Raw genomic sequence first — 14,121 nt, 5'->3', positions numbered from 1 at the left:
ATGGCAAACTTCACCCTGTCACTCACTAAATGGACAAAGCACAAAGAGAATGTTGAATTGAAATCAATGCTAAATGATTTACAGGGAGACTGCATTCAGAACTGTATGGAACTGCAGAGGATATGGATACAGAATTAAAAGGGTCCAGAAGGGTTTAGCATTGCCCGATCCACAGTCAGAGCAAGGACTAAATTAAAAATTCACAGTGACAGCATTCATACCATTGTCATTTCTCTCTCCTGTACTTAGAGGACTGTGGGGCCTCATCATCAGTGATGGCCTTTCGAGTAGCCCAGCTTTATGGTTCTCAAGCTGTAGGAGATGTTCCACCCGAGGGACGTGCTGGCACCTCCTGCTGTGCTCCAGGAGCCTGCAGGATCTTCACTCAGTGCAGAGCTGTTTATGGGCTCACAAGTTGATTTGCCTTAGTCATCAGAGATGGAACCTTACATTCCTTCTCTGGCATAATCCATGGCGCTAACTACTTGAAAGAACTCCCAAGATATGTGGAAATTGTTTCCAAAAGTGCAGCTACAATGGTGGTCTTCCACTTGGGCGACAGTTCATCGGGAACTTTGAAGTTATAAGTTAGGTAGAATGCTACTAGGAGTTTTCCGTCTGTCAAATTTTAAGGTTAAGATATTAATTAGTTTCAAGGTATAAGTTGAGGTAAAGTGCTGTCAAGCTTTTAGTCCATGTTCCTTTATATCCTTGTCCTCACTGTGTTTTGTCAAACGCACACAAGCACTCCCCTTCTCCTAGACAGTTCCCTTCTGTTCATTTCTGTTTGGCTTGCTTAGATTTTGTTTGGCTTTGTTGTTGCTTGTTTTTCTTTGTTGTGCCTCAACTGTCCTGTAATTAGGAGAGAGTAAGTCTTGGGAAGAAACTTTGTTGTGCTTTCCTTTAATATTAAATGTGTCTTTTGCTGATAGGCTTGGCAGTGATTGTTGAAGCAATCTCACACAGTCAAACACAGTGAGCGGAGCTGTGGGCTCCAGTGCCTGGGTGTCGGTGTCGTGGCACAGGGTATGTGATGAGCAGCCAGGGAGAGCTGGAGCAGGTAGTTGTGGCCGAGTGGTGAAGGCGATGGACTAGAAATCCATTGGGGTTTCCCCGCGCAGGTTCGAATCCTGCCAACTATGGGGCACGCGCCCCTTTTGGGCTGCGGGCAGCTGACCACGCTGCACAGCTCCCAGCCCACGGCTGCACCTGCAGCCCCCGCTGTTCCCGCACAGCAGCAGCCGCAAGGGACGAGCTGCTGGCAGCCCTGCCTGCCTCCTGAAGGCCTTTCCTCAGGGCAAGGGAAAAGCCTGAGTGAGGGCCAGCTTGTGAGTGAGGGCAGGGGACAATAGTCTGTGCCTGCAGACAAGCAAACCCACCCTGCAAGGGAAAAGAAGCTCAGAAGTCCTGTCAGCATCCAGGAAGAGGGAGAGGGAGAGGAGAAAAGCAGACAGCACCTGGAGCTGAGCATTTATTTCATCACCTGGCACTGGCACCAAGTGGAAAAGGCAGGAACCTGCACCTTGACAACCAGTTTAGCACCAAGCGCCTAGTACTGCAATCTTTTCCTTCAGAGTAACCGTGAGCAGCACGGAGCTGAGGCACCACCACAGTTTGCACAGCTAGAAGGGGAGAACTCTTTCCAAGCAAAGGCAACCCGTGTGCCTCCCTGGGCAGCAAAGAACGGAACTGTGGGGCAGGTGCAGTCGTGCAGCCTGCTGGCAGCAGAGCTGGATCTCTGGGCAGGGCCGCAGCGGTCAGGCTGTGGCTGGATTTTGGGTGCCCTCATCCCCAGCAAGGCCCAGGGCTGCAGCCTGCCTCGGGGGTGCCTTGAGCACGTGCAGCACCAGGGCGGGTGGCCAAAGGGCAAGTGTCAGTGCAGGGCTGTGGGCTGAGGTGTGGGAGAAGGGCAAGGCCAGGCCCTGGATCTGCGGAGCGCGCGCCCGAGGGAGATGAACGTGTCAGGGAGTCTGCTTTGTGGGGTGGGGGAGGCAGAGCAGAGAGGAAGGCAGGGAGGGAGGGCCAGCAGTGGCCGGCAGCATCAGGCTGCACTGAGGGCAACGGCAGCCAAGGCTGAGGAGGAGCAGAGTGGCGCAGCGGGAGCGTGCTGGGCCCATAACCCAGAGGTCGATGGATCGAAACCATCCTCTGCTAAGGCTCTTTTTTCACCAACACGGTCTCCCTATCACCTACCCATCAGCTTTTACCCTGCCTGGCTCTAGCTCTTTGGGCAACCCTGCCCATAGCCCTCCTCCTCCTCCTCCTCCTCCTCCTCCCTGTGCCCTGCTCCCTGCTCCGGATGGAAATGATAGAGCTTCTCTAATTTATTTAAACTAACTTTAGCCAGGGGTTTGTTCACCCATGCCCGGGGCAAGGGGAACCAAAGCTGTTCTTCAAAAGATTGTGGTTACCCAAGGTTTGGGTTTCCCTGGGTGGGGCCTGGTGTTTTGCTCTCACTAGTCCTTATGGAGATGGAGTAGCTTGGGCCGGAGAAGAGGAGGCAAGGGGGCTTCTGCTGCGTGAAGGTAACTTGCCAAGGCGTGCCCTGAGTGAGAAAGAGCTTGTTGCATTTTGGGAAAGAGAAGGTTGTGTGAGGTTCTGAGCCTGGCACTTGTGAGAGAGGCCACAGCAGGCTTGCAGAAGGAGCTGTGGAGCCGCCCTGAAGGATGGTGGGATTAGAGAGCGCTTGGAGGCCGTGCAGGAAGGCTGCACTTGGTGATCGACGTCCAAGGTGATGGAGGGAGAGGTAGGCTGAGCGGGGCCGAGCACAGGGGCCAGAGGGGACCTGTGCAGAAGGTCCCATGGTGTAATGGTGAGCACTCTGGACTCTGAATCCAGTGATCTGAGTTCAAATCTCAGTGGGACCTCAGTCCTTTTGCTCCCTCAGGCTTCCTCTCCCTCAGCACGCTTACACACCCACAGCTCTACTCTGCTGCTGCTTCACTTGGGGACTGTTCTCCGAGGAATGACACAGCAGCTGAGGTGCAGACCACCCTCTCCAAATGGGTCACGCACAGGAGGCTCCTATGGCAGGTGCATCCAAAACCAAAAGGGATACTGAGCTACAGCCTCGGGACAGCTGTTCCCAGGCAGGAGCATTCCCACAGTAACAGCAGGTTACTCGGTGTGCCATTGCTCGTATGCCCACCCCGGTCCAGTGCTCCTTTCTTGCTCCTTTCCTGTGCGGCTCCTTTTCCTCTCCTCCCTGCCAAAGTCTTCCCATTGCTCTGCAATCACGTCCAGGAGCTCCGCCAACATTAGCAACTGCCCCATCTTTAGGGTTACATTTGTTGTCGTGGGAGAGGGAAGGACCTTCCTTGCAGAGCAGGTGGTGTGTGAGGGAGGAGGAGAACAAAGGACCAGGACTCTGGAGAGGTGCTGCTCAAAGGCTTTAATGAGAAGGAGCAAAAGCAATGGCACACAACAGAGACCAAGGAACACATTGCGGGGAGCAGGGAGGCAAGGAGATGGGCCCATTAGCCACGGACAAAGGGGAGGATCCGCAGGCTTCAGCAGATCTGCCCGCAGCGGGACAAAGGCAGACACAGGCCTGACCCCCCCAGGCCAAGGGAGCCCCCAGAAGAGATGGGAACCCCCGCGGTGCTGAGGGAGCTGCCCACAGCAGCGGACAGAGAGGATCCCACGGCTGTGCTCTGAGGGAAAGAGGTGAGGATGGGGCCCGGCATGGTCACCACCACGGGCGAAGGCTCGATGTACACCGTGGAGTCAGCGCAGCGGGCGAGGCAGGGCTCACTGCAGCTGCTGGCAAGGGGCGTTGGGCCACAGGGGCCGCAGGGCCGTGGGGGACAGGGTCTGCAGCAGGACATCTCTCGGTGCAGGAGGCAAAGCTGCAACACAGAGCAGGGAGCACCAAGCAGCCCCAGCATCAGTCTGTCTCTCTGCGCCTCAGCTCTCTCCAGGGACACATCTGCTCTTCCAAACACACTCTGTGCCTACGGCTCCCAACACCCTCCTCGTGCCCTCCCAGTGGCACGGCACGGGAACGCCCCCCCACTTCAGGAAGAAGGACCCAGCACAGTGCCTTGAAGGCCCCTGTGCAAAGACTGCTCACAGCCCAACCCCACAGCACACATGGCTGTGTTGGACATGGCCGGGGATGCGCTGCGACGTTTTGTTACGCCACAGCAGGTGCAGACTCTGCTGGGCACATCCCCCAGGGACTGAGCCCCATCCATCCCCTTCTGCTGCAAACAAGCCCCCTCTTCCCAGCTGTCCCCAGGCACCAGCATGGAAAGGCTGGCGGCCCTACAACACTTCTGTGTCAGGGCCCAGCTGGGGAAGCCCAAGGATCAACCCGGGCGGCCTCCATGCCAGCAGTTCAGCCCACAGGCAGGGATGGAGCGCACTCAGGCTTACCTCGTTCCTCGAGGAAAGGGACGCCAGAGACCAGGATGCAGAGCCTGGAGCAGAGCAGCCTTTTATGCCGTGTCCCAGAGCCCTGTGGGGCCACAAACATTCCTGGTTCCTGAAACATCCAAACTCCTGGGAGTGGCCACTTGTGAGCCCTCCTGCCCATGAGGTCCCTGCCTCTTTCATCTCAAATGTTGTTCTCCCACTTTGAAGAACCCAGTATTTTGCAAAGACTCTTAGAATCACTTGGGGATGGAATGGACCTTAAAATCATCCAGCTTCATCCCCCTAAACAGCTTCTGCATCTTCTCAGGAAAACCTGTTGCAGTATCTCACCCCTCTCAGAGGAAAAGATTCTTTCCCAATATCTAATCTGAATGTACCGTCTTTCAGTTCTGAACCTGTTGCCCTTGACCCATCTCCACACACTCCAAGCAAGTATCCTTCCCTTTCTTGACTAGACATCTTCTGGGAGCCTTCCCATCTCTTTGTTACACTACTGAAGCCCTCTCAGGTTGTCCACACCGGGCAATGGCTCCACTTGCCTGATGCTCTTTGTGGCTCCTCTGGACCCCCTGCAGCAGGTCCGTGTGTTCCTAACGTTGTGGGTCCAAGAGGTGGAGGCAGCACCACAGCTGTGGGATCATGACTGCTGAGTAGAGCGGGACAATCCCCTCCCTTGACCTGCAGGCCACACAGCTCTGGGTGCAGCCCCAGATACAACTGGACTTTTGCACTGGGCACAGGCACCACTGGAGTTGGACATGGAGCTCTTGTCCACAACTCCTTGAGTGCCACCATCCGTCCAATTCCATGTGCACTGAGTGGCCATCCCCCATAAAATCCAACGTCACTCCAACTTAGAGAGACGGACGCAAAGAGCAGGTTCAGCCTTGCCTGTGTCAGGGAATCTCCACAGCCAAGTGTCCCTTGAAAACTAAACAAGGCCCTCATGCATTTTACAACCAGAGCTGCGGCCTCAGCTTGGGAACTTGGGATCCTCTAGGAAGCAAGGAAACCCACACATAGGAAGGTGATCAAAGCCATGAATCCACCTCTCCCTGAAAGACAAATTGAGCCACGTTCTCACACACAAATTGACCCACTTTGCTCAGTGTGTCCAGCCCTGAGGCCAGGATCTGGATGGCAGCTTTGGGGAGGGGGCTGAGGGCAGGGAGTCCAAAGTTCATGTCTCCTTTTCCTGGGACAGGCATCACTTTGCCCATTCAATTAATTTCACAGTTCAAAGGGATATTGGATCAGTCCCCCAGAGCATGTGGGAATGACTGTGATGTGGAAGAGTTGGGAAAATCCAACTTGAGCTTCAGGCAAACCTGAATCATGCTGATGTGGGAAGGAGTGCACACGATGCCCTGGACTCAGGCATTCCAGGGATACCAGAGCACACGGCCTCTTTCCTCCATAATTTCTGCCTTTGTCAGGGGCATTTCCAGACCTTTTAGGACTGATCCCAAACCACTTTGTACATCCGTGTAATCCTGTGCAGCTGCTGCAGCTTTCCAAAAGACACTGCCTTTTGGTGGCTGCTCAAGGGCCCATGGGATGCAGGGTAGCCCAGGATAAAGGAGGTTGGGAGAGACCACTGGAAGTCCTCTGCTCCTGCTCTGAGAAGAACAAACTTCCCAGTTGCCTGCAGAAGCTGTGGGCCTTGTCCCAATGTCCTCTGGTCACTGCCACTGTCACACAGGTGCCTGCCAGCGACAAGGAACAGCTCTAGGTGAGAAGGGCTGCAAAGCAGGGAGAAAGTCTGTCCCAACAGAGCTTCCACTCTATGTCCTCTGGGGAGCTCTAACCCTGAACCCAGAGAGTTCCTCACTGTCCATGTCCAGATCTCATCCCACGAGCCTGGGATCTGATCACCCCATGGATGGTGCCCTTTCCTCGCACTGCAGAGGCCACATCAGGGTTGCTGTCCCCATTTGGTGTCCCCGGGACAAGAGAGGTCTTGGTGATCTCTTAACAGAGAGAGGCACTGCCAGAGGACCAGGCAGAACAGAAGGGCTGCAGCCCCTGACACAGGGGCCGGTTGAGGGCACTGCACTTGTGCAACCTGGTGAAGATGAGCAAGGTGTGGATGGGACATGGAACTGATGTCGCCAGCGCTTCCTGGCCATCCTGGAGAGAAGGAAGCCAAACTCTCCTGAGAGGTGCACTGTCAAAGGGCAAGAGGCAGCAATAACAAGTATTAAAAATTGCAACACAGGAAATCCCTGTGCTGCCAGGAGGAAGACAAGAACAAGCCTGGGAGATCTGCACAATGGAGAGTGACCTCTTAGTTAAGCTGGCTCGGTGCTCAGAAGGCAGCAGGAGAAGGCCCAGAGCCTGCTGAAGAGTTTGACCTGGAAGTTGGATGTGCCCAGAGCAGTTGAGAGGAGCACAAGACCTCCCGAGCTCCAGCCAGGCATTCTGGGGTTGATCTGGAGTACTCTGAGTCACTACAGCCCATGAGCAGCCACCAAAAGGCCATGCCTTGGGAGAAGACAGCAAATGCAGGAGATTGCAGAGAAGCACCAGGTGATCCATGAATGGGGATCAAAGGTGGGGAAATACCCTTCATGGCAGCAGAACATTGAGGAAACGAGCTCTGTTATCCCTTGAGCACCTGAGTGTGTGGCACCCAGTCCGCTGAAGTCCACACTGAGTGACTCAGGTTTGCCTGGAGCTCAGGGATTTTCCCAGCTCTTCCCCATCATGAGGACACCCACTCTGTGCTCTGGGAGACTGATCCAGTGTCCCTTTGAAATGTAAAATGCATGGAATGGGAAACTCCAGCCCAGTCCCAGAAAGAAAGAGCCATGGGCTTTGGGCTCCCTGCCCTCAGCCTTTTCCCCAGAGCTGCCAGCCAGGACTCTGGCCTCTGGCATGAGCTGAGTAAAACAGGTCCGTGTGGCTGTGGGTCTCTTTCAGGGAGGGACGCGGCATCTCTTTGATCACAAAACCCGGCCGTGGACAGTAAGCAAGTTCCCCATGGCTGTCACTCAGGCCTGCAGGGACATCCTTCCAGCTGAACATGGCCTTTCCTTGCCACTGGGCTTTGCCACCTCCCTGCAGAGCTGGGTCTCTTCCCTACTGTGGCCTCGTGCAGTGTCCTCACTCGTGCTGCCTCAACTGACCCACAGTCCTCTGAACATCTCAGAGCAATGACTCTCAGGAGTAGCCTGAGCGCCTGCACTGAGAGCTCCTGAGAGCTGACCTGAGGTGTTTCTTCATGGCTGAATTGCACTGTAACTGGAGCCAAATTAACCATCAAGAAGAACAAGTGACAGAAGCAATGGACACTACACAAACACATTTCAACTCACATTGTACACTGGCCTGGCACTTCCAAGTCCAAGTCCAGTGGTGTTAGGAAGTTGCAACACACATGAATCCTTTCCATGTGGGGTGGTGTGAAACTGGAGAAAAATGCCTGAGATGAAAGAGGCAGGGACCTCATGGGCAGGAGGGCTCACAAGTGGCCACTCCCAGGAGTTTGGATGTTTCAGGAACCAGGAATGTTTGTGGCCCCACAGGGCTCTGGGACACGGCATAAAAGGCTGCTCTGCTCCAGGCTCTGCATCCTGGTCTCTGGCGTCCCTTTCCTCGAGGAACGAGGTAAGCCTGAGTGCGCTCCATCCCTGCCTGTGGGCTGAACTGCTGGCATGGAGGCCGCCCGGGTTGATCCTTGGGCTGCCCCAGCTGGGCCCTGACACAGAAGTGTTGAAGGGCCGCCAGCCTTTCCATGCTGGTGCCTGGGGACAGCTGGGAAGAGGGGGCTTGTTTGCAGCAGAAGGGGATGGATGGGGCTCAGTCCCTGGGGGATGTGCCCAGCAGAGTCTGCACCTGCTGTGGCGTAACAAAACGTCGCAGCGCATCCCCGGCCATGTCCAACACAGCCATGTGTGCTGTGGGGTTGGGCTGTGAGCAGTCTTTGCACAGGGGCCTTCAAGGCACTGTGCTGGGTCCTTCTTCCTGAAGTGGGGGGGCGTTCCCGTGCCGTGCCACTGGGAGGGCACGAGGAGGGTGTTGGGAGCCGTAGGCACAGAGTGTGTTTGGAAGAGCAGATGTGTCCCTGGAGAGAGCTGAGGCGCAGAGAGACAGACTGATGCTGGGGCTGCTTGGTGCTCCCTGCTCTGTGTTGCAGCTTTGCCTCCTGCACCGAGAGATGTCCTGCTGCAGACCCTGTCCCCCACGGCCCTGCGGCCCCTGTGGCCCAACGCCCCTTGCCAGCAGCTGCAGTGAGCCCTGCCTCGCCCGCTGCGCTGACTCCACGGTGTACATCGAGCCTTCGCCCGTGGTGGTGACCATGCCGGGCCCCATCCTCACCTCTTTCCCTCAGAGCACAGCCGTGGGATCCTCTCTGTCCGCTGCTGTGGGCAGCTCCCTCAGCACCGCGGGGGTTCCCATCTCTTCTGGGGGCTCCCTTGGCCTGGGGGGGTCAGGCCTGTGTCTGCCTTTGTCCCGCTGCGGGCAGATCTGCTGAAGCCTGCGGATCCTCCCCTTTGTCCGTGGCTAATGGGCCCATCTCCTTGCCTCCCTGCTCCCCGCAATGTGTTCCTTGGTCTCTGTTGTGTGCCATTGCTTTTGCTCCTTCTCATTAAAGCCTTTGAGCAGCACCTCTCCAGAGTCCTGGTCCTTTGTTCTCCTCCTCCCTCACACACCACCTGCTCTGCAAGGAAGGTCCTTCCCTCTCCCACGACTACAAATGTAACCCTAAAGATGGGGCAGTTGCTAATGTTGGCGGAGCTCCTGGACGTGATTGCAGAGCAATGGGAAGACTTTGGCAGGGAGGAGAGGAAAAGGAGCCGCACAGGAAAGGAGCAAGAAAGGAGCACTGGACCGGGGTGGGCATACGAGCAATGGCACACCGAGTAACCTGCTGTTACTGTGGGAATGCTCCTGCCTGGGAACAGCTGTCCCGAGGCTGTAGCTCAGTATCCCTTTTGGTTTTGGATGCACCTGCCATAGGGGCCTCCTGTGCGTGACCCATTTGGAGAGGGTGGTCTGCACCTCAGCTGCTGTGTCATTCCTCGGAGAACAGTCCCCAAGTGAAGCAGCAGCAGAGTAGAGCTGTGGGTGTGTAAGCGTGCTGAGGGAGAGGAAGCCTGAGGGAGCAAAAGGACTGAGGTCCCACTGAGATTTGAACTCAGATCACTGGATTCAGAGTCCAGAGTGCTCACCATTACACCATGGGACCTTCTGCACAGGTCCCCTCTGGCCCCTGTGCTCGGCCCCGCTCAGCCTACCTCTCCCTCCATCACCTTGGACGTCGATCACCAAGTGCAGCCTTCCTGCACGGCCTCCAAGCGCTCTCTAATCCCACCATCCTTCAGGGCGGCTCCACAGCTCCTTCTGCAAGCCTGCTGTGGCCTCTCTCACAAGTGCCAGGCTCAGAACCTCACACAACCTTCTCTTTCCCAAAATGCAACAAGCTCTTTCTCACTCAGGGCACGCCTTGGCAAGTTACCTTCACGCAGCAGAAGCCCCCTTGCCTCCTCTTCTCCGGCCCGAGCTACTCCATCTCCATAAGGACTAGTGAGAGCAAAACACCAGGCCCCACCCAGGGAAACCCAAACCTTGGGTAACCACAATCTTTTGAAGAACAGCTTTGGTTCCCCTTGCCCCGGGCATGGGTGAACAAACCCCTGGCTAAAGTTAGTTTAAATAAATTAGAGAAGCTCTATCATTTCCATCCGGAGCAGGGAGCAGGGCACAGGGAGGAGGAGGAGGAGGAGGAGGAGGAGGAGGAGGGCTATGGGCAGGGTTGCCCAAAGAGCTAGAGCCAGGCAGGGTAAAAGCTGATGGGTAGGTGATAGGGAGACCGTGTTGGTGAAAAAAGAGCCTTAGCAGAGGATGGTTTCGATCCATCGACCTCTGGGTTATGGGCCCAGCACGCTCCCGCTGCGCCACTCTGCTCCTCCTCAGCCTTGGCTGCCGTTGCCCTCAGCGCAGCCTGATGCTGCCGGCCACTGCTGGCCCTCCCTCCCTGCCTTCCTCTCTGCTCTGCCTCCCCCACCCCACAAAGCAGACTCCCTGACACGTTCATCTCCCTCGGGCGCGCGCTCCGCAGATCCAGGGCCTGGCCTTGCCCTTCTCCCACACCTCAGCCCACAGCCCTGCACTGACACTTGCCCTTTGGCCACCCGCCCTGGCGCTGCACGTGCTCAAGGCACCCCCGAGGCAGGCTGCAGCCCTGGGCCTTGCTGGGGATGAGGGCACCCAAAATCCAGCCACAGCCTGAACGCTGCGGCCCTGCCCAGAGATCCAGCTCTGCTGCCAGCAGGCTGCACGACTGCACCTGCCCCACAGTTCCGTTCTTTGCTGCCCAGGGAGGCACACGGGTTGCCTTTGCTTGGAAAGAGTTCTCCCCTTCTAGCTGTGCAAACTGTGGTGGTGCCTCAGCTCCGTGCTGCTCACGGTTACTCTGAAGGAAAAGATTGCAGTACTAGGCGCTTGGTGCTAAACTGGTTGTCAAGGTGCAGGTTCCTGCCTTTTCCACTTGGTGCCAGTGCCAGGTGATGAAATAAATGCTCAGCTCCAGGTGCTGTCTGCTTTTCTCCTCTCCCTCTCCCTCTTCCTGGATGCTGACAGGACTTCTGAGCTTCTTTTCCCTTGCAGGGTGGGTTTGCTTGTCTGCAGGCACAGACTATTGTCCCCTGCCCTCACTCACAAGCTGGCCCTCACTCAGGCTTTTCCCTTGCCCTGAGGAAAGGCCTTCAGGAGGCAGGCAGGGCTGCCAGCAGCTCATCCCTTGCGGCTGCTGCTGTGCGGGAACAGCGGGGGCTGCAGGTGCAGCCGTGGGCTGGGAGCTGTGCAGCGTGGTCAGCTGCCCGCAGCCCAAAAGGGGCGCGTGCCCCGTAGTTGGCAGGATTCGAACCTGCGCGGGGAAACCCCAATGGATTTCTAGTCCATCGCCTTCACCACTCGGCCACAACTACCTGCTCCAGCCCTCCCTGGCTGCTCATCACATACCCTGTGCCACGACACCGACACCCAGGCACTGGAGCCCACAGCTCCGCTCACTGTGTTTGACTGTGTGAGATTGCTTCAACAATCACTGCCAAGCCTATCAGCAAAAGACACATTTAATATTAAAGGAAAGCACAACAAAGTTTCTTCCCAAGACTTACTCTCTCCTAATTACAGGACAGTTGAGGCACAACAAAGAAAAACAAGCAACAACAAAGCCAAACAAAATCTAAGCAAGCCAAACAGAAATGAACAGAAGGGAACTGTCTAGGAGAAGGGGAGTGCTTGTGTGCGTTTGACAAAACACAGTGAGGACAAGGATATAAAGGAACATGGACTAAAAGCTTGACAGCACTTTACCTCAACTTATACCTTGAAACTAATTAATATCTTAACCTTAAAATTTGACAGACGGAAAACTCCTAGTAGCATTCTACCTAACTTATAACTTCAAAGTTCCCGATGAACTGTCGCCCAAGTGGAAGACCACCATTGTAGCTGCACTTTTGGAAACAATTTCCACATATCTTGGGAGTTCTTTCAAGTAGTTAGCGCCATGGATTATGCCAGAGAAGGAATGTAAGGTTCCATCTCTGATGACTAAGGCAAATCAACTTGTGAGCCCATAAACAGCTCTGCACTGAGTGAAGATCCTGCAGGCTCCTGGAGCACAGCAGGAGGTGCCAGCACGTCCCTCGGGTGGAACATCTCCTACAGCTTGAGAACCATAAAGCTGGGCTACTCGAAAGGCCATCACTGATGATGAGGCCCCACAGTCCTCTAAGTACAGGAGAGAGAAATGACAATGGTATGAATGCTGTCACTGTGAATTTTTAATTTAGTCCTTGCTCTGACTGTGGATCGGGCAATGCTAAACCCTTCTGGACCCTTTTAATTCTGTATCCATATCCTCTGCAGTTCCATACAGTTCTGAATGCAGTCTCCCTGTAAATCATTTAGCATTGATTTCAATTCAACATTCTCTTTGTGCTTTGTCCATTTAGTGAGTGACAGGGTGAAGTTTGCCATCAAACGCTGTTGCAGCATCGCTGCCTATGTCCAGCCGTGGGAAGAAGTGTTTTTCTCCTTTCCAGCCCACAGTCCTCTACTCATCCCACTGACACATCCCAACATCAGCAATAGGAGAGAGAAGATTGAATTTGCCATGATATTGTGAGGAAGCTTTGAGAGGATGGAAAATTTACTGAAAATACCTATATAAACTCTGACAAGGAACAAATTGGCAGTGGGACCTGCACGGCTGAGATCTGAAGGCTACAAATTCCAGCATAGGGACTGAGGCTTTGGTGCTCTGGTGTAATTTCGGGGAGATTTTGTCCCGATGCTGGGATGCTCAGGACAGCAGCCAGCGCTCAGCCTGGCAGAACAGGTGGTGTGTGAGGGAGGAGGAGAACAAAGGACCAGGACTCTGGAGAGATGCTGCTCAAAGGCTTTAATGAGAAGGAGCAAAAGCAATGGCACACAACAGAGACCAAGGAACACATTGCGGGGAGCAGGGAGGCAAGGAGATGGGCCCATTAGCCACGGACAAAGGGGAGGATCCGCAGGCTTCAGCAGATCTGCCCGCAGCGGGACAAAGGCAGACACAGGCCTGACCCCCCCAGGCCAAGGGAGCCCCCAGAAGAGATGGGAACCCCCGCGGTGCTGAGGGAGCTGCCCACAGCAGCGGACAGAGAGGATCCCACGGCTGTGCTCTGAGGGAAAGAGGTGAGGATGGGGCCCGGCATGGTCACCACCACGGGCGAAGGCTCGATGTACACCGTGGAGTCAGCGCAGCGGGCGAGGCAGGGCTCACTGCAGCTGCTGGCAAGGGGCGTTGGGCCACAGGGGCCGCAGGGCCGGGGGGGACAGGGTCTGCAGCAGGACATCTCTCGGTGCAGGAGGCAAAGCTGCAACACAGAGCAGGGAGCACCAAGCAGCCCCAGCATCAGTCTGTCTCTCTGCGCCTCAGCTCTCTCCAGGGACACATCTGCTCTTCCAAACACACTCTGTGCCTACGGCTCCCAACACCCTCCTCGTGCCCTCCCAGTGGCACGGCACGGGAACGCCCCCCCACTTCAGGAAGAAGGACCCAGCACAGTGCCTTGAAGGCCCCTGTGCAAAGACTGCTCACAGCCCATCCCCACAGCACACATGGCTGTGTTGGACATGGCCGGGGATGCGCTGCGACGTTTTGTTACGCCACGGCAGGTGCAGACTCTGCTGGGCACATCCCCCAGGGACTGAGCCCCATCCACCCCCTTCTGCTGCAAACAAGCCCCCTCTTCCCAGCTGTCCCCAGGCACCAGCATGGAAAGGCTGGCGGCCCTTCAACACTTCTGTGTCAGGGCCCAGCTGGGGAAGCCCAAGGATCAACCCGGGCGGCCTCCATGCCAGCAGTTCAGCCCACAGGCAGGGATGGAGCGCACTCAGGCTTACCTCGTTCCTCGAGGAAAGGGACGCCAGAGACCAGGATGCAGAGCCTGGAGCAGAGCAGCCTTTTATGCCGTGTCCCAGAGCCCTGTGGGGCCACAAACATTCCTGGTTCCTGAAACATCCAAACTCCTGGGAGTGGCCACTTGTGAGCCCTCCTGCCCATGAGGTCCCTGCCTCTTTCATCTCAGGCATTTTTCTCCAGTTTCACACCACCCCACATGGAAAGGATTCATGTGTGTTGCAACTTCCTAACACCACTGGACTTGGACTTGGAAGTGCCAGGCCAGTGTACAATGTGAGTTGAAATGTGTTTGTGTAGTGTCCATTGCTTCTGTCACTTGTTCT

General features: G+C 55.8%; 3 protein-coding genes and 6 non-coding genes across 9 annotated transcripts; 4 read left to right on the top strand and 5 right to left on the bottom strand.

Moving 5' to 3' along the window:
• Positions 1 to 1,060: 1,060 nt before the first annotated feature.
• TRNAS-AGA (transfer RNA serine (anticodon AGA)) lies at positions 1,061 to 1,142 on the top strand. Its single transcript has one exon. It is a non-coding gene; the product is annotated as a tRNA-Ser (tRNA).
• A 940-nt stretch (positions 1,143 to 2,082) lies between these two features.
• TRNAM-CAU (transfer RNA methionine (anticodon CAU)) lies at positions 2,083 to 2,154 on the top strand. The gene has a single exon. It is a non-coding gene; the product is annotated as a tRNA-Met (tRNA).
• A 641-nt stretch (positions 2,155 to 2,795) lies between these two features.
• TRNAQ-CUG (transfer RNA glutamine (anticodon CUG)) lies at positions 2,796 to 2,867 on the top strand. Its single transcript has one exon. It is a non-coding gene; the product is annotated as a tRNA-Gln (tRNA).
• A 642-nt stretch (positions 2,868 to 3,509) lies between these two features.
• On the bottom strand, positions 3,510 to 5,561 carry LOC134047540 (feather keratin Cos1-1/Cos1-3/Cos2-1-like). Its single transcript, XM_062498786.1, has 2 exons — positions 5,478 to 5,561; positions 3,510 to 3,848 (listed from the first exon to the last, which is right to left on the bottom strand). The coding sequence occupies exons 1-2, from the start codon at positions 5,559 to 5,561 to the stop codon at positions 3,510 to 3,512; spliced, it is 423 nt and encodes a 140-aa protein (XP_062354770.1).
• Positions 5,562 to 8,536: 2,975 nt separating this feature from the next.
• On the top strand, positions 8,537 to 8,854 carry LOC134047539 (feather keratin Cos1-1/Cos1-3/Cos2-1-like). Its single transcript, XM_062498785.1, has one exon. The coding sequence runs from the start codon at positions 8,537 to 8,539 to the stop codon at positions 8,852 to 8,854; it is 318 nt and encodes a 105-aa protein (XP_062354769.1).
• Positions 8,855 to 9,496: 642 nt separating this feature from the next.
• On the bottom strand, positions 9,497 to 9,568 carry TRNAQ-CUG (transfer RNA glutamine (anticodon CUG)). Its single transcript has one exon. It is a non-coding gene; the product is annotated as a tRNA-Gln (tRNA).
• A 647-nt stretch (positions 9,569 to 10,215) lies between these two features.
• On the bottom strand, positions 10,216 to 10,287 carry TRNAM-CAU (transfer RNA methionine (anticodon CAU)). The gene has a single exon. It is a non-coding gene; the product is annotated as a tRNA-Met (tRNA).
• A 940-nt stretch (positions 10,288 to 11,227) lies between these two features.
• Positions 11,228 to 11,309, bottom strand: TRNAS-AGA (transfer RNA serine (anticodon AGA)). The gene has a single exon. It is a non-coding gene; the product is annotated as a tRNA-Ser (tRNA).
• Positions 11,310 to 12,911: 1,602 nt separating this feature from the next.
• Positions 12,912 to 13,229, bottom strand: LOC134047538 (feather keratin Cos1-1/Cos1-3/Cos2-1-like). Its single transcript, XM_062498784.1, has one exon. It carries the CDS (start codon positions 13,227 to 13,229, stop codon positions 12,912 to 12,914), a length of 318 nt encoding a protein of 105 aa, XP_062354768.1.
• Between the last annotated feature and the right edge of the window lie 892 nt (positions 13,230 to 14,121).

This window comes from Cinclus cinclus, chromosome 10 (genome assembly GCF_963662255.1).
Source record: "Cinclus cinclus chromosome 10, bCinCin1.1, whole genome shotgun sequence".
NCBI lineage: Eukaryota > Metazoa > Chordata > Aves > Passeriformes > Cinclidae > Cinclus > Cinclus cinclus.
The sequence above is the reverse complement of the archived record's forward strand: the minus strand, read 5'-3'. Positions and strand labels throughout refer to the sequence as shown.